General features: G+C 45.4%; 2 protein-coding genes across 4 annotated transcripts in view; one reads left to right on the forward strand and one right to left on the reverse strand.

Annotated features, from left to right (window-relative positions):
- The window catches only part of LOC126417136 (uncharacterized), a 56,825-nt gene extending 45,257 nt beyond the window's left edge, over window positions 1–11,568 (reverse strand). Inside the window, exons 1-3 of the mRNA XM_050085033.1 lie at window positions 11,561–11,568; window positions 11,206–11,355; window positions 10,765–11,108 (exon numbers count right to left, since the gene is read on the reverse strand). Of these exons, the coding sequence (XP_049940990.1) occupies window positions 10,765–11,108; window positions 11,206–11,355; window positions 11,561–11,568 (502 nt within the window). The remainder of the gene's footprint in view (window positions 1–10,764; window positions 11,109–11,205; window positions 11,356–11,560) is intronic.
- Window positions 11,366–18,602, forward strand: part of LOC126416268 (nucleolar protein 4-like) — a 436,257-nt gene continuing 429,020 nt past the window's right edge. For all 3 annotated transcript variants that reach the window (XM_050083904.1, XM_050083902.1, XM_050083903.1), the window contains exon 1: window positions 11,366–11,969. In XM_050083904.1, the coding sequence (XP_049939861.1) occupies window positions 11,928–11,969 (42 nt within the window). In that variant the 5' untranslated portion in view covers window positions 11,366–11,927. The remainder of the gene's footprint in view (window positions 11,970–18,602) is intronic.

The following is an 18,602-nucleotide window of genomic DNA, read 5'->3' on the forward strand; positions in this document are numbered from 1 at the left end:
GAGGTCTACTTTTATTGTTGGAAATAAGGGCAATAAAAAACCGAAAATATGTTATTTTAGAAACCGGTTGTTTTGAGTGGTTTTAATACTTAGGTGAAACTAGAGATGAAAAAACTGGTGCAACAGAAAATCGGTTGTTTCAGCGACAAACACCATCCCTACTTCACAAACTAGTGACGAGAGGCCTGCATGCTGAAATGTGTTGGAAAGACAGGAAGCTATACGGGGTGTCTCTAAAGTCACTATCCATTTCAATGAAGGAAGACAGTGACTGAAAAATCAATTCTACTGCCCTTCTACATGACCGCCATCTTGGTCAAAACATGTACTTCATCTTTCAGTACTGTAACAAAATGTAGACCTTAACATTTCAACCATAATGTCGGCTGCTGCTGGTCTGATACAATTCTGTAGATCAAGCAGACCATTCGCTTTGCTAGTGTACACTTTGAACGTGATGTACCCCATGCAAAAAAGTCTAAAGGAATAAGGTCTGCCGGCCGGGGTGGCCGAGCGGTTCTAGGCGCTTCAGTCTGGAACCGCGCGACCGCTACGGTGGCAGGTTCTAATCCTGCCTCGGACATCGATGTGTGTGATGTCCTTAGGTTAGTTAGGTTTAAGTAGTTCTAAGTTCTAGGGGGCTGATGGCCTCAGATGTTAAGTCCCATAGTGCTCAGAGCCATTTGCACCATTTGAGTAAGGTCTGGCGAACGGGAAGTCCATAGCCGAGGTGATCCTCTGCCTATCCTCCTCCCTGGAAAGGTTCTGTTCGGGTACTCGCGGTCGATGTGTGCAAAACGTGGAGACGCACCATCTTACTGAAACATAACTGTATCCAGTATGCCATCATCCTGAAGCTGCGGTTCGAGGAACAGTTCTAACATGTCGAGGTAACTGTTACCTGTTAGTTGCAAAGACAATTGGGTCATACAGTTTTACATTTGTAATTGTACTGTATTGAACTGGGTACCTAGAAACGATGGAGAGGCTTCGTCCTCGCCTTAGCCCTCAGTGGTACACAACCCCACAACAGGCTACAGCAGTCCACTCACCCCACCGCCGCCCCACACGGAACCCTGGGTTATTGTGCCCCCCCCCCCCTCCCCTCTCCAGGAACGTCTCACACCAGACAAATGTAACCCCAATGTTTGCATGGAAGAGTAATTATGGTGTACGCGTATGTGGAGAAAGTGTTTGCGCAGCAATCGCCGACGTAGTGTAACTGAGGCGGAATACGGGGAACCAGCCCACATTCGCCGAGGCAGATGGAAAACCGCCTTAAATACCATCCACAGACTGGCCGCCACACCGGACCTCGACACTAATCAAAAAAATGGTTCAAATGGCTCTGAGCACTATGGGACTTAACTGCTGTGGTCATCAGTCCCCTAGAACTTAGAACCACTTAAACCTAACTAACCTAAGGACATCACACACATCCATGCCCGAGGCAGGATTCGAACCTGCGACCGTAGCGGTCACGCGGCTCTAGACTGTAGCGCCTAGAACCGCTCGGCCACTCCGGCCGGCTCGACACTAATTCGCCGGCTAAATGGGCGGTCTGCTTTTGTCATAATCAACCAAACATTGTCCTTCGGTGTATCACGTTCCCACTCCGATACCTCATGTGGTTCTTCATATGCTCATATTTGGCTGTTGTGTTTACACTTTCCCACAGGCGTGCAATGTGGTTTCATCGGAGAATAAAATGTTGCCCTTTAAATTCTCGTTCTCTACAGATTCCAGGAGGTCATAACACATTGCCCGACGACAGGCGAATTTCTCGCTTTTAAGATGGGGCAGAACTTGACTGTGATAAGGTCGTTTTCGTAGAGTGAAAAGTAGGATTTTCCACACTGTTTTTGCGAGGGACATTCAGTTCCCTACTGAGGCGTCGAGTTGATGCCTTCGGACTCTGGACTGTTTTTTGCCGATACGCCTGGTTGTCCACGACGTGCCTCATCACACAAACTGCCGGTACGCTTAAATTTGTTCACAAGCAGGCGAATGTGTGCGCTTGATTGTGGAATTTAAGGGTAAATTCCGCTCTGGCGTCTTTATATGGCAATTCGCGTACCCATGCACAAACAATGGCAACCCGTTTCTGTGCAGAGAAAAGAAACACAAATTAGGGTTTTCATCGAAATGGATAGTGACTTTAGAGACACACTGTATTTCGGCAGTTCTCTAGAGCTCCGCATCTGTCTTTACTGAAAAACAGCACCGAAAACGCCGGCGCGCTGTCAGCATGCTGACAGCAATACAAACCAGAGCTTTACAGCTTGCTAAAGACGCAGTGTTTCCCGTGGCAGTGGGCATTGTTAAATCTGTGGTGTAGCACCCCAGACAATCGTGTCCAGATAAAGGTCAGAATTCCAAATGAACAAGGAGTCAGTATTGCAAGAAGGGGTAAGTGTCCCTTCTTGTTCCGCCTCACGGATGCCTGTGTTTATTGGTAATCTCAATTCTCTCGTAGTAGCGTATGTTATAGCATAATTAACTTTAATGCACGTTCGATACGTCACATTCACAATTCAGCAATTAATGTAACCACTCCCATTCATCCGCCAATGAGTTCAACCAAAAATACATGTACATGATCTGTCGTGATATTCTCTTACGTTGTTGTTGTTGTTGTGGTCTTCAGTCCTGAGACTGGTTTGATGCAGCTCTCCATGCTACTCTATCCTGTGCAAGCTTTTTCATCTCCCAGTACCTACTGCAACCTACATCCTTCTGAATCTGCTTAGTGTATTCATCTCTTGGTCTCCCTCTACGATTTTTACCCTCCACGCTGCCCTCCAATACTAAATTGGTGATCCCTTGATGCCTCAGAACATGTCCTACCAACCGATCCCTTCTTCTGGTCAAGTTGTGCCACAAACTTCTCTTCTCCCCAATCCTATTCAATACTTCCTCATTAGTTATGTGATCTACCCATCTAATCTTCAGCATTCTTCTGTAGCACCACATTTCGAAAGCTTCTATTCTCTTCTTGTCCAAACTATTTACCGTCCATGTTTCACTTCCATACATGGCTACACTCCATACAAATACTTTCACAAATGACTTCCTGACACTTAAATCAATACTGGATGTTAACAAATTTCTCTTCTTCAGAAACGCTTTCCTTGCCATTGCCAGCCTACATTTTATATCCTCTCTACTTCGACCATCATCAGTTATTTTGCTCCCCAAATAGCAAAACTCCTTTACTACTTCAAGTGCCTCATTTCCTAATCTAATTCCCTCAGCATCACCTGACTTAATTAGACTACATTCCATTATCCTTGTTTTGCTTTTGTTGATGTTCATCTTATATCCTCCTTTCAAGACACTGTCCATTCCATTCAACTGCTCTTCCAAGTCCTTTGCTGTCTCTGACAGAATTACAATGTCATCGGCGAACCTCAAAGTTTTTATTTCTTCTCCATGAATTTTAATACCTACTCCGAATTTTTCTTTTGTTTCCTTTACTGCTTGCTCAATATACAGATTGAACAACATCGGGGAGAGGCTACAACCCTGTCTTACTCCCTTCCCAACCACTGCTTCCCTTTCAAGTCCCTCGACTCTTATAACTGCCATCTGGTTTCTGTACAAATTGTAAATAGCCTTTCGCTCCCTGTATTTTACCCCTGACACCTTTAGAATTTGAAAGAGAGTATTCCAGTCAACATTGTCAAAAGCTTTCTCTAAGTCTACAAATGCTAGAAATGTGGGTTTGCCTTTCCTTAATCTTTCTTCTAAGATAAGTCGTAAGGTCAGTATTGCCTCACGTGTTCCAGTGTTTCTACGGAATCCAAACTGATCTTCCCCGAGGTTGGCTTCTACTAGTTTTTCCATTCGTCTATAAAGAATTCGTGTTAGTATTTTGCAGCTGTGACTTATTAAGCTGATAGTTCGGTAATTTTCACATCTGTCAACACCTGCTTTCTTTGGGATTGGAATTATTATATTCTTCTTGAAGTCTGAGGGTATTTCGCCTGTTTCATACATCTTGCTCACCAGATGGTAGAGTTTTGTCAGGACTGGCTCTCCCACGGCCGTCAGTAGTTCCAATGGAATATTGTCTACTCCGGGGGCCTTGTTTCGACTCAGGTCTTTCAGTGCTCTGTCAAACTCTTCACGCAGTATCATATCTCCCATTTCATCTTCATCTACATCCTCTTCCATTTCCATAATATTGTCCTCAAGTACATCGCCCTTGTATAGACCCTCTATATACTCCTTCCACCTTTCTGCTTTCCCTTCTTTGCTTAGAACTGGGTTTCCATCTGAGCTCTTGATATTCATACAAGTGGTTCTCTTCTCTCCAAAGGTCTCTTTAATTTTCCTGTAGGCGGTATCTATCTTACCCCTAGTGAGATAGGCCTCTACATCCTTGCATTTGTCCTCTAGCCATCCCTGCTTAGCCATTTTGCACTTCCTGTCGATCTCATTTTTGAGACGTTTGTATTCCTTTTTGCCTGTTTCACTTACTGCATTTTTATATTTTCTCCTTTCATCAATTGAATTCAATATTTCTTCTGTTACCCAAGGATTTCTACCAGCCCTCGTCTTTTTACCTACTTGATCCTCTGCTGCCTTCACTACTTCATCCCTCAAAGCTACCCATTCTTCTTCTACTGTATTTATTTCCCCCATTCCTGTCAATTGCTCCCTTATGCTCTCCCTGAATCTCTGTACAACCTCTGGTTCTTTTAGTTTATCCAGGTCCCATCTCCTTAAATTCCCACCTTTTTGCAGTTTCTTCAGTTTTAATCTACAGGTCATAACCAATAGATTGTGGTCAGAGTCCACATCTGCCCCTGGAAATGTCTTACAATTTAAAACCTGGTTCCTAAATCTCTGTCTTACCATTATATAATCTATCTGATACCTTTTAGTATCTCCAGGGTTCTTCCATGTATACAACCTTCTTTCATGATTCTTAAACCAAGTGTTAGTTATAATTATGTTGTGCTCTGTGCAAAATTCGACCAGGCGGCTTCCTCTTTCATTTCTGTCCCCCAATCCATATTCACCTACTATGTTTCCTTCTCTCCCTTTTCCTACACTCGAATTCCAGTCACCCATGACTATTAAATTTTCGTCTCCCTTCACAATCTGAATAATTTCTTTTATTTCATCATACATTTCTTCAATTTCTTCGTCATCTGCAGAGCTAGTCGGCATATAAACTTGTACTACTGTAGTAGGTGTGGGCTCCGTATCTATCTTGGCCACAATAATGCGTTCACTATGCTGTTTGTAGTAGCTTACCCGCATTCCTATTTTCCTATTCATTATTAAACCTACTCCTGCATTACCCCTATTTGATTTTGTGTTTATAACCCTGTAGTCACCTGACCAGAAGTCTTGTTCCTCCTGCCACCGAACTTCACTAATTCCCACTATATCCAACTTCAACCTATCCATTTCCCTTTTTAAATTTTCTAACCTACCTGCCCGATTAAGGGATCTGACATTCCACGCTCCGATCCGTAGAACGCCAGTTTTCTTTCGCCTGATAACGACATCCTCTTGAGTAGTCCCCGCCCGGAGATCCGAATGGGGGACTATTTTACCTCCGGAATATTTTACCCAAGAGGACGCCATCATCATGTAATCATACAGTAAAGCTGCATGCCCTCGGGAAAAATTACGGCTGTAGTTTCCCCTTGCTTTCAGCCGTTCGCAGTACCAGCACAGCAAGGCCGTTTTGGTTATTGTTACAAGGCCAGATCAGTCAATCATCCAGACTGTTGCCCTTGCAACTACTGAAAAGGCTGCTGCCCCTCTTCAGGAACCACACGTTTGTCTGGCCTCTCAACAGATACCCCTCCGTTGTGGTTGCACCTACGGTACGGCTATCTGTATCGCTGAGGCACGCAAGCCTCCCCACCAACGGCAAGGTCCATGGTTCATGGGGGGGATTCTCTTACGTAAGAAATTAATATAACAACTGAAGTGCGCAACCCATTCACATTTTTAAAACCAAATGGAAAACATATTTATGTACACAAACATTTAACCATTATTTCCGTGTTTCGTGCTGAAGACCATTCATATTTACAGGAAATATTGTATGTGTAATTACGTAATATAACTGGATTGTGCACATGTCAAAATTTTGGTGCAGTACATTCATATTTTTTTAAAAAAAAGAAAAACACGTATGTAGAAACTATCCGATCTTTTATCTCTATATCCAACGTAACCAAACATATCTGTAACATTGTAACATCTTTGGAGTGGCAGTATAAATGCAATATGCAGTGGAGAGTACACACATCAGATAACAGCAAGCAGACTTTTTAAAACTCTACCGTCTCCGTAAGTAAAATTCACTATCAGACATTCATGTTTTTTAACCTCTAACGTGGCTTTTCTAAATAAACAATTTTTTTCAATAGCAAAAGACGCAAAATAACCTGCAATGCCTTTAGTCTGCTACTGTGAAAAGACGTCTGTACTCTTCACCAACGTCAGCCAAGTAAATACTGTACATTTCGGCAGATACGACGATATTTGAAACATTAAAAAAAGGCACCCAAAGTGGGGTTCGTCTTAAACGACAGATGTAATATATTTTTTATTGAAATGTTATAAATTAAAACTACTATAAAATGAAATAAATCACTCACCAGCGCATTTAAAAAGCTGCAAAATCCTCGCAGTTTTCTAAGGAAAGCAGTCCTCAAGTACATCCTCACTTTCGTTGTAGAGAAGCTCGCCATATGTATTCCATACTGCACCTTGTGAATCAATTTCCGCTTTCGCATTGGTACCCCATAACAAATAGTTCTCGGTGCCATCCATAGCATTGGAAATCCCACACTATTTTATGTATTTGATCACTTTGTCCACTTTCACTTTTTCCCATGATTTGATCACGAAATCACACAAAATATCAAGTGACGCAGACTGCGTAGCACCACCTTTCATATACGGCTACTCGCCACTCATCATGCAATCGTTCCATAGTTCAAGAATGTGGTTTTTGAAGAGCTAAGGGTTACAGCATGTAGTCAAACTACTGTCATAACAGTAACCTTAGAATTGCTTCGTGCTGTGGTCGCCTCTGCCACACGTTTCCCATCCACAATTTTACACCATTCTCGTCCATCCATCGCTTTTCGTGAAAATGAACAAAAATGTCTGGTGAAAATTTTATTTTAGGAATGGTTTTTCGTTTGAAAATAACCATAGGTCATCTTGCATTTGCTATGCATGTCAGTACTACTGTAAACCTGGTCTTTTCGTGGTCTGTGCTTCTGACTTGAACAGTTTTTGCGTCTTTTGTTTCCAGCGTTCTGTTGTTTATTATATCGAAGTTCATCGGTGTTTCTCTATATTTCTAGTATGAGATTGTGGAAAGCAAACGTAAGAAAACTCGTATCTTTATGGTCAAGATCTTTTGGTAACTTCTGCACAATTTTTGTTTTCTGCCAGGTATTTCCTGTACATAAAAGGATTGCACCAACCTACTGTTGCTTTACATTCTTTGCCGTGCTCTGAACTGGATCGTGCCAACTTCAGCGCATAAGCTCTAATCATATTTCTTGTAACAATATAATAAATCTGCCTGTGTTCTTGTACCCATTCTACAACGCTATTTTCTAAATCTGGCCAGCAAGCTATTCCTCCCCTCGTAGAACACTATTTGAATGGCGTTTTTTAATAACATTTTCATTCTTTCGCCAATTTCTTACCATGTTCTCTGTTATATTGAAAGCCCTTGCTACAGCACCGTTCTTCGATTCTTTAGCCTGTTTTATGACCTGAAACTTGAATCTTGCTTCTATTTTCTTCCTTTTGTGGGTTCCATCATTAGGCAAACACCTTGCAAATGTTTCGCTAGTTACACCTTCAGTACAAATTATTCGAAGACACAACACAACCTACAACAGTACTTGTTAGCTGTTCATGCAACTTCGTTATTCGGCAGTGCCTCTACAAGCAAAACCGTAACAGTGCAGAAGGAGGCTTTTGCTTGATGGTGTGTGCAACCTACCATTTGCTCAGTACTACAGAGCGAGTATGTCCGTAGAGCTGAATAACCAAAACGACACTTTTATAAATACTCAAGGTCATTACCTGATCCTGTGTGCGTATTATTATCCAGATGATAGCTGTTCTAAACTAAAATTACAGGTTATTGATAGTTTGGGGGTCGTCTAATAGAACGGACATACGGTAAAACTACAGATTGGGGCAAATAAAAGTGGCCCAGACGAGTGAATACGACTGGACGTAAAAGTATACATATAACCAAACCCCGTAACGAATGTAACACCCCGCCGGAGGTTCGAGTCCTCCCTCGGGCAAGGGTGTGTGTCTTGTTCTTAGTGTAAGTTAGTTCAAGTAGTGGGTAAGTCTCGGGACCGATGAAAAAATGTTCGAATGTGTGTGAAATGTTATGGGACTAAACTGCTAAGGTCATCAGTCCCTAAGCTTACACACTACTTAACCTAAATTATCCTAAGGACAAACACACACACCCATGCCCGAGGGAGGACTCGAACCCGCCGGGACCAGCCGCGCAGTCCATGACTGCAGCGCCCAGACCGCTCGGCTAATCCCGCGCGGCGGGACCGATGACCTCAGCAGTTTGGTGAGATAGGGATTCACACACATTTGAACATTTTTTAATATACCACCTGTACGCCCGTCAAGTGATCCACACCGGTTCAGAGCGTAGTACAGGCAGTGGCAGTGTTAAGTGGAGCAGTGCAAAGAGGACGATGGTACTGGCAGTGGAGCAGCGGGTGTTCATTGTGGAAAGTTACATGACCACAAAGTCGTGGAAACGTTATGGTCAGTTGATTGCTGAGAAATTTAAAGGCGCCTGCGAAGGGTGCCATGCGATGACTAATCCGAAAATGGCGTCAGACATGATCTGTTTTGAACAAGACAAAAAAACATTCCGAAACCTGCCCTTGAGCCGGCCGGTGTGTCCGATTGGTTCTAGGCGCTTTAGTCCGGAACCGCCCTGCTGCTACGGTCGCAGGTTCGAATCCTGCCTCGGGCATGGATGTGTGTGATGTCCTTAGGTTAGTTAGGTTTAAGTAGTTCTAAGTCTAGGGGACTGATGACCTCAGATATTAAGTCCCATAGTGCTTACAGCCATTTGAACCATTTGAGCGTGCCAGTGCATCAGAAAATATGTTTATAGTTCATTACAAAATGCTTCAGAGTCCTACCAAATGAAGCCGATGTCTGTCGCCTGTTTTTATTAACAAAGTTTCAAGAACCGGCTTTAAATGATTACTCTAAGGATATACTACAACCCTCTACGTATCGCTCACATAGGGATCGTGAGGAAAAGGTTAGGATAATTACTGCATGCACAGGGGCATTCAGTCATTCTTCCCACGCTCTGTTTGTGAATGGAAGAAATCCTACTAACCGGTTCAATGGGGCGTACCCTCTGCCATGCACCTCACGGTGGTTTGTAGAGTATTGATATAGATGTAGACTTGCGTACCACGCCGACCATGCGAACAAATACTCCACCTGGACTTGCACATGCATCTCTACCGAGTATCCATTGTTCAAGCACTAAAGCCAGCAGATGGTCCTCAGCGCCTATAGTTTTGTGAGTGGCTGTTCACCGAGATAACTATATATGGCTTGGACATCGGTGTGTTTTTTTACGTGAGATGAAGCATGGTTTCACCTGAGTGGTTACGTCAACTCACAGAACCACAGATTCTGGGTCGCGCAGAATGCACATAACTTCTACAAGACACAATTGCATGATGAGAAGGTTGGGGCTTGGTGTGCATTGCCTGCACGCCACTTTACTGATCCTATCTTCTTTCATCAGATAGTGGCATCGGCGAGTCACATTGCCAACATTTTGAAACCATTTGTGGCAGCATTGACGGATGAGGAAAAGATTTACAGCTACAGGTTCAAATGGCTCTGAGCACTATGGGACTTAACTTCTGAGATGATCAGTCCCCTAGAAATTAGAACTACTTAAACCTAACTAACCTAAGGACATCACAAACATCCATGCCCGAGGCAGGATTCGAACCTGCGACCGTTGCGGTCGCGGGGTTCCAGACTGTAGAGCCTACAACCGCTCGGCCACCCCGGACGGCTACAGCTACAGGATGGACCTCGTCTTATCTGAAGGTCGTCTTCTCCGCCGAAATATACGGTAAACAATTTTGCACCTGAAGATGGTCGTGTGAAGCATTGAAAGGTTCAAAATGGCTCTGGGCACTATGGGACTTAACATCTGAGGTCATCAGTCCACTAAACTGAGGACATCACACACATCCATGCCCGAGGCAGGATTCGAACCTGCGACAGTAGCAGTCACGCGGTTCCGGACTGCAGCGCCTAGAACCGCGTGGCCACCGCGGTCGGCGAATCATTGAAAGATTTAGTGGCAAAATAAACAAGTGACTGACCCAGAAACTGTTTTGCTTTCACATTAGCAAGGTAGCGACAAGTAAACAGTCTAGTATCGTGACCGCCCGCTCTGAACGACGCTCGGCATTGGGGAAGACGGAGAGAGAAGTGAGTTCTTATTGAATAGCGTGACTGAAAACCGCGTCTATTGATGCGAGCGCGATGTTAGAAGCGCGGCGCCAACGGTGCAGCGTCAGTGCCTGCGAGGGACGCCGGCGGCAGTACGTGCGAATGTGTGTGTAGTCCGGGATAACGCAGACGGTAAGGGGGGTAGGGCCGGCCCCACACCCACACCCACACCCCAGGGGTGAGGCCCCCCTCTCCCCGCGGTTATTACAAAATGCGCTTCCCTACCCTCCTCTGCCGCCGCGCTGCCGGCGGCTGGTGCAGCGCAGCGCCGGCGTGCGGTCGCTGTAGTTGTAGTGGTAGTTGTAGAGTACTGGGGCCGTGCGTGCGCGAGGGGCAGGAAGGGGGTGGGGGCTCTCTCTACTGTGCGGTGCGGCGCGGCGCGGGGGAGCGAGAGAGACAGAGCGGGCGGCGGCGGCGGCGGCACACAGAGTGATACATCGAGCTGCGGTGTCGGCCCGGCCCGGCCCGGGAGGGGCGGCGTGGGGTGGGGCGGGGGCGGGAGGGGTGTGGGCGGCGGCGTCTGTGTGAGTGCGCGTGGGATGGGCGGCGCGCCCGGCCCCCGACGGCCGCTCCGAATTTCAGCGCCCGCTCGCTACGAGCCGGGCCACCGCACCGCAACGCCGGCAGCGGCAGCGAGGGGGGGCCTGGGAGAGAAGGGAAGAAAACCTTGGCTGCGAGCGCGCCGGAGGGGTGAGCGCGCGCGCGGGCGGCGGCGGGGGCGCGGCGGGGGCGGGTAGGGGGGCCAGCCCGACGGGGGGCCGTACGCCGGCGAGCGGGGCCGCACGGCCGGGCGCAGCACGGCACGCCGAGCGCCGCCTCAGTGCGCGACCAACCTCCGCAGCGAGCAGCGACACGCGCCGGCGCCGGCCACGCTCTCAGCTGACCGCCGCACGTGTGCTCCTCCCCCCTCCTCCTCCGCCTCTGCCGGCGCTACACCCGTACCACCTCGCTACTCGCCGGCGTCGCTGTGCGGATAACACGTCGTCACTCGTCGCCAGTGTGATTCGCGTGTGTACCTCACGACACCATGACGCCGGATGCTGCACTATCTCGTTCGGCACCTCGCGCCGCCTCCGACAGTGATAGCGTTTAAGTTCTCGACAAACAGTAATCTGCCCTAGCCTACTGTTACCGACGATGGCACACCGTAGCCTCTTTGTGTACCACCTTTGACAGTTTCGAATCCGCATACAGAACCACATTCTCTACCTCTTCGGAACAACCAGCGTACCCTCAGACTTACGCGTTAAAAATCAAAAGAAACTTGGTCGTCATTTTTCCTCGTGTCACAAGAAAAGTGTGCTAGATGCGACCCGGCCCGCTGACTGAAGACTGCGCCCGCACTGCCGAGTAATCGGAGAGAGCGAGTCGACCAACTGTCACCACCGATGAAGATGTCGCATAAAAGGAAGCCGAGCAGCGTTCACAAGGTAAGTCGCTGCGCTGTGTGATCCCTTACCGCCGACTGTGTCCCTTTTCTTGCTCGATGCCTTCATTGACGAGTGTGCCTCTTGAGACGGAACGAGGAGAACGACGGCGGGGGTGGGGAATTGTTTTGATGTGTTTTCCCTCCGACTCCCCCCCACCTCCCCCAGCGCTCACAACCACTGTCTTCTCCTCTCCCCCCCCCCCCCCCCCATTCTCCCCACCAACAACGCATGCGGCATCGGGAGACGTGCGGCTTACGAGTCAACAGGTGAATTTTAAAGTCGCGGACGGCGGCCGCGTCGGCTGTGGTGGGCGTGTCAGGGGCGCGGCGTCGTTGCGTGGGCGTCGGCTGTCTAGGGCGTCCCTATGCGGCTCTGCGCTCGCTGATAGCGGACACGCTCCCGTGTTTCAGTACAGCGATATTTTTTTGCGAACAAAACACAGCCGTCGCTTTTCTTTTGTCTTCGTCTTGGACGATGTACTCACAGATTCAACTTCATTAACGTAAGCTTTGGAATGCGCTGCGAGACATAGATATTGCGCATCGGCGTTTATATCCGTCAATAATCCAGGCAACAGCATCTTACTGGTAAATTATAAGTTCTATGGTATATAATAATGAAAGAAGTATACACGGTTGTTACGTGCTACACAAAACAAAGGAAGTGCCAGTAACATCTTTGTTTGTAACCTCTCGTTGCGTATTTCTACCAGTGTTACATCTGTATTCAATAGATACAAAATATTACGGATGAATTTCCGACGCTGTGGCGGTTTACGTCTCAACAAATAAGGTGCAAGTACGTACTGAATGATTTTCAAGTACTTTTTGTCTGTTTCAGAGTCTTAATTATTGATTCTGTAGATGAGTGTTATTTCTTCGGTCGATTTTAGCATTTATTTTACGAAAGTATTGCGTATTTTACGTTGGAAGTATCCGTGAGTTTCGACTATCGAACGGTGTATTGTCTTTTGGACGTACTTTTTCGAGTGAAGGTTCAAAGTTCCAAAGGAATTCTGCTAGCTGATTAACCATAACCGTTACATATCGTGTAGCATAACGAACTTATACGGTTTCTAAAGTAATTTTCAGCCTGCGAAAAACACTTCATAAAGAACATTTGATTTTGGTAGCGCCAATGTTAACCGAATATTCACAATATGCAATCATCATATTTACAGCTGTTTACAAATCAAATACAGGTAAAACCTACATATGTCGAAATTGTGTTGAGGTGATGTTAGTTAAATTCGTTTCTCCGAAAGAGATGTATCAGGTTTAGAAAGAAATATCTAGTGGGATGCATTACACAAAGTTCACGGATGACACATAGGGAGTGAAGTACTTTATACACATTTTTGTGACAGTTGATCGCAGCAGTGAAACTGAACAGCACAGTTTTGTCCCATAAATATGAATTTCCGGAGTAATTAGGCGCCCCGTGAACACATATTTAAATCGAGGTAACAATAATGATAATAGGACATCTATGTGAACAGTGGAAAAAAAATTAAATCAAAGTGATAAGGATCTGGGATACCCCTAATAACAACAAAGTGTTCAAGGACGGTTCTGTGGTAGTGTGGAAAAGTTACAAATCAAGGTCACTTTTTAACCGGGGAGCCCAAACTAAAACCTTCTACAAGTGGCGTTCGAAGGTAAACCGATCTGTGATGCTTGCAGTTGTGTTGGCAGCGTTGAGAAATATGCCTGGATTCGGAAGCAGTTTTACAGCGTGTGTGTTTGCGCGGAAAATGCATTAATGCATCAGTACAAGGTCCCACTGATCTTCAGTCGTTATAGCATACTCAGTTTCGAGACCCCTCAGAGTAATCCTCACACAACCTAATGGCAGTAAACATCATCACCGTGTAATCTTCTGACGTAACAGAATGCTCATTATCACCATACTGAGTGCTCATACCGTCTGGCATGTTCCAAAACAACTGCTTGTAAACATTCATAAGATCATATAAGCAGATGGCAGGTACACGCAGAAACTGCCAAGTATTCTTCGGAGTAACGAATATTTCAAAATGCAAACACGTATCTCCCCTCAGTTTCCTCTACAATGCACGGAATCGACATCATTATTGAGCTGTCGCATCGCTACAGCCGCCTTAATAGTCTAATTGTTAGAATGTAACCATTATTAGTCAGCAGAATATCTTTCAACAAACGTTACTTACAAGTAGATTCGCACCATTATTATTTGGCGCATTCTTAGTTTCAATGGATATAGATACAAAGCGTACCTTCGCAATACAATCCTATCTTTGGGGATTCATTGGAACTAATCCACATTGGCACCGCGGTTGAAAATGCCCTTTGAAATCAAATACCGACAGTAAGTTGGGTTTTACATCTCGTATGCGGTGTTGGTGTTAATGATGCTTGTCTCTTCCTGTCAACCAGTTTCTGCCAGATCCGCAAGAAAGTATTGTTGAGCTTGGTTTGCGGTTAGCGGGAATCTACAAGCACACAGCTGCCTTAAATTAATGTTTCATCCTGGTTTCCTCCCATGGGGAAAGTATTTTAACATAATTCACAAGTGGTCTGGAATTTTGGTGATATATCACGTACCAGCAAGGGACGATTCAATAACCTGCACCTATGGTTCGTGTAATTACATTGCAAGCTTTTTCTTCTGTCTAATTATTCTTCCCGAAAGAAGAGAACACTAACATAAGAGTGGTTTCGAACTCGTAATCCGGCGAAAATTACCTTAGCTACATTATGGATTAAAAGGAGCAGTTGTTAAGGATCAAATCTTCATTCCACCGGAGGGTTGTAGAAGATCACGTAAAGAATATTCTCAAACGAGCCAACGCTGCCATCAATTTTTTTAATAATTTATCTAATAGTCCTGACGCTAAACATTTGCTTTATGACCATTTCGACTTCTTTAAGGGCTCATAAAATCTCATTGTTGATATTGTTACTCAAGAAACTTGTAACCTCGTCTAAAACACCTGTTCCATATGCAACTGTAACAATAACGAGGGTTGTAAATGATAAAAATCGAAATCAACCATAAAGCTAAATATCGTTTGTGAACAACAATGTTGAATATATATCACGAGGTGTAACTGCGATCGCTGAAAATCTTTCTGCAAAGGATACTGTTCCTTAATATCATCTTCTGCGAGCCTTCCCTATGTGCGATTCGACTCGGTATAATCCACATTACAAAGTTTTGGTTCGGGTGGACGACGATTCAGACGCGTCCGACCATTTCCCTAAACCGCTGACGGCAAATGCCAGGATGCTTCCTTCATTGCCCTTCCTTCCCTAATTGATGGGACCGATGACCTCGCGGTTTGGTCCCCTCCCCCAAATCAACCAACCGACCAACAAAGTTTTGCCATTCGTTTATCTTCAGCCAAACTGTTATTTTGCTATTGCGAATAAAACGAAAAACTGGAAAATGAACTTCTAAAACTGTAACAAAAACATAGAGAAACAGTAGTGGTAGAAGAACCTTCATCATACAGGCCGATTTCGTGGAATGGTCGTTACGTCTGAGACTGAGCTGTCAGTTCTCAGTTCATGGAAAACAAGAAATTCAGATCTTTACGTCTCCTTTTTAACCAAGTCATTGGAGGAGGAATAGTGTCTCGGCCGGCCGATGGTGGCCCAGCGGTTCTAGGCGCTGAAGTCTGGAACCGCGCGACCGCTACGGTCGCAGGTTCGAATCCTGCCTCGGGCATGGATGTGTGTGATGTCCTTAGGTTAGTTAGGTTTAAGTAGTTCTAAGTTCTGGGGGACTGATGACCTGAGATGTTAAGTCCCATAGTGCTCAGAGCCATTTGAACCAATAGTGTCTCGTGTAAAACACGTGAAGGAATTGACCGTGGTTTGTTTTGGAAATCATGCCGTCATTCGGCTAAAGCTACCTGGGAAATTATGACCAGGCGGGATTTGAATCCTGCTCTTTCATAAGACGAGTCCAGTCTCTTCACCGCTGTACCATCTGCCTCGGATCATTTTTCGAGGTACCTCGCGAAGCAGTGTGACGGTTACTGCTAAACGCGGCTTTTGTACGCGACGCGAGTGTAGCACTTCTCAACGCGATCATTCTCTTCACGTAATCATCCTTGTTGTGCCAGTCCCTGAAGGGCTTTTCTGACTTTAACACCCTTTCAATGAATCTGCAACCATTGCATCCCCATTGTGTCGCCTACATTCGCGCAGGATCGCCGCGTTTGGTTATATTCAGAGCCGGTTGCCGAAGCGCGCATCAGGTAATAATTTTGCCCGGGGCGCTGGCGCGAGAAGCGTATCATTGTTGCGGGCGCGCGGCCGCCATTGTCGCGTGACTGACGCGCATTGTGCGCGGCGTGTTTGGAGAGCCACGTGCGCCTTTTTTATCCTTTTTCCACTCTGCCGTGCGCCGCAGCTGCGCACCGAGGGGGCGTGGTCGCCGCCGCGCCCGCATTTCGCCATTCGTACAAATTTGCCGCCGGCATCTCTCGTCAAATTAACTTAACGCCCGTCCGGGCCGCCGTGTTGTGCGTACGCTGGATGACCTCTGCCCTCCGGCGGGTGGTAACGGGCTGTGGACTTCTTTTTACACGAATCAACTGCGAACGAGTTGATAGAGTTAGCAGGATCGGCGTGAAGAAACACGAAATTTATTCTGCTCTGCTACCCGTGTTGATACTCTTCACAATTCTCCCCAGCTGTCAGTGCGAGTACTCTTTCAGCTTAGTCTAGTCCATCATTGGCTGCCGAAGATACCGCAAAGATATTACTTGAACTAAGTCCTTTACTCTTTCCCTCTTTTTGCATCGATATTGCGATTCATCCATACGGCATCAGACTTCGTGGCTACGCAGTTTATTAAAGCAGCGTATGAAAGATTTTACCGGGAATTTTTAACAGACACGCCAGACGGTATGATTTTATCAAAGAAGCGTTTCTGCACTGTTTTTCCTTTAGATCCAACAAATCATTCCAGACTTCTCAGAATTAATGCTAGTCTGAGGCATTCATTGATCAAGTTCCGTCGCAGCACACAGCTGTATTTGGCTTTAGCAGTGATTCTATCTGTACCTGGGAATTTTCTTTTTGGGAGTTTAAGGCTAATCTGGTGACGATGAAATCTATCACGTTCGTTAGTATCAAAGATTTTTTGCTATTACTTTTGGCACATAGCTATGATATGACAATGGAAAAGGGATCTTTATTCTGTCATTTCGTAAGAAACATCAGAATAGCTTATTAAGGGACGGCTATGCGTTTAGCGTCTCCGACGCATTCACTCTACACGCTACGAAGTGGTACCACATGAAATGGAGATCCTCTTTGACGTTTACAACATATCCCTTACAAAATAATTTTCAAATAACATCTAAAAATCTATCTGAAACGAAGGAAATTCCGATACTGGAAAGGGCGGACCGAGACAAGTTGCGGGATCTAATCTGTGAGATAGTGGCGGTGATGGTTATACTCAGAAATTCGGGTGGGTATCGTATATTGTGAGATGTGAGCACAGATGCATCGGTTGTGTCTGAGATGCTCAACTTTTTTCACCTCTAATAATTTTAGCTTGTTAAAGATACTTGTTCAGTCTTTCCATGTAGACGAAGACCAACGTGTTCCCGCAGGTTGATTATTCAACGAAATATAGGCATTGTTTTTTAAAATGGGAAAAAATTTGCGCCAGAGTAGCACGTCTGTATGAAACAAATTCAGCGATATAGCACTTTTATAGGTGCGCAAGAAATAACAGAGTAAAAATTGCAGTTACATATGCAGTTGTTGCAAATGTTTGAATGACGACCGTCTGTCGATAGCGAAGTAAACACATATCGCTTCCCTCATTCATTCATTCGTTCATTCATTCATTCATTCATTCATTCGCGCGTAGTTTCCGTGGAGAGGGGTAAAAATTTCCTCGCGGACCGCAATAATGTTACAAAAAATGGTTCAAATGGCTCTGAGCATTATGGGACTCAACTGCTGAGGTCATTAGTCCCCTAGAACTTAGAACTAGTTAAACCTAACTAACCTAAGGACAATACAAACATCCACGCCCGAGGCAGGATTCGAACCTGCGACCGTAGCGGTCTTGCGGTTCCAGACTGCAGCGCCTTTAACCGCACGGCCAATAATGTTACAAAGTTGATTCATATAGCCCAGTTTGGTGATTGTAAGTGAAGTTCCGAAAACGTATTGCTCTTAGTTTCGTGGTTTCTTGGACGTATTGGTCTGGATTTTGATAGAGTGCAAATATGTGTAAGATGTCGCAAGTTGTTCGAGGTGAAAAAGTTGGACGCTATATGCACTTGGACCTCTCTAAAACTGTGCAGCTATTAGTAAGGTTTACAGGTCTTGTACGCTACGCAAATGCGGCCTAGACGAATTGGTGTTTTTTTTTTTTTTTTTTTTTTTTTTTAGTCAGCTATGTTAGGAAAGCCCCTTTTACACGAGCGAGTTACGGTACTTGTAATCGACTATTCGTTTCTGTACCGAGACACGGTTGTCACGAGTGAGTGTTCCTGTTCTGTTCTGAGAGTTTTCTGCTTTGCAGTTTGGCGCCTGAATGATGGAGCGGACGTTTTGAAGGCCGTAACTAGCCATGGTAGTAGAGTTCATTAATTACCGAAGCGAATATTCATGGCGGCTG

This window comes from Schistocerca serialis, chromosome 8 (assembly GCF_023864345.2).
Source record: "Schistocerca serialis cubense isolate TAMUIC-IGC-003099 chromosome 8, iqSchSeri2.2, whole genome shotgun sequence".
Classification (NCBI taxonomy): Eukaryota; Metazoa; Arthropoda; class Insecta; order Orthoptera; family Acrididae; genus Schistocerca; species Schistocerca serialis.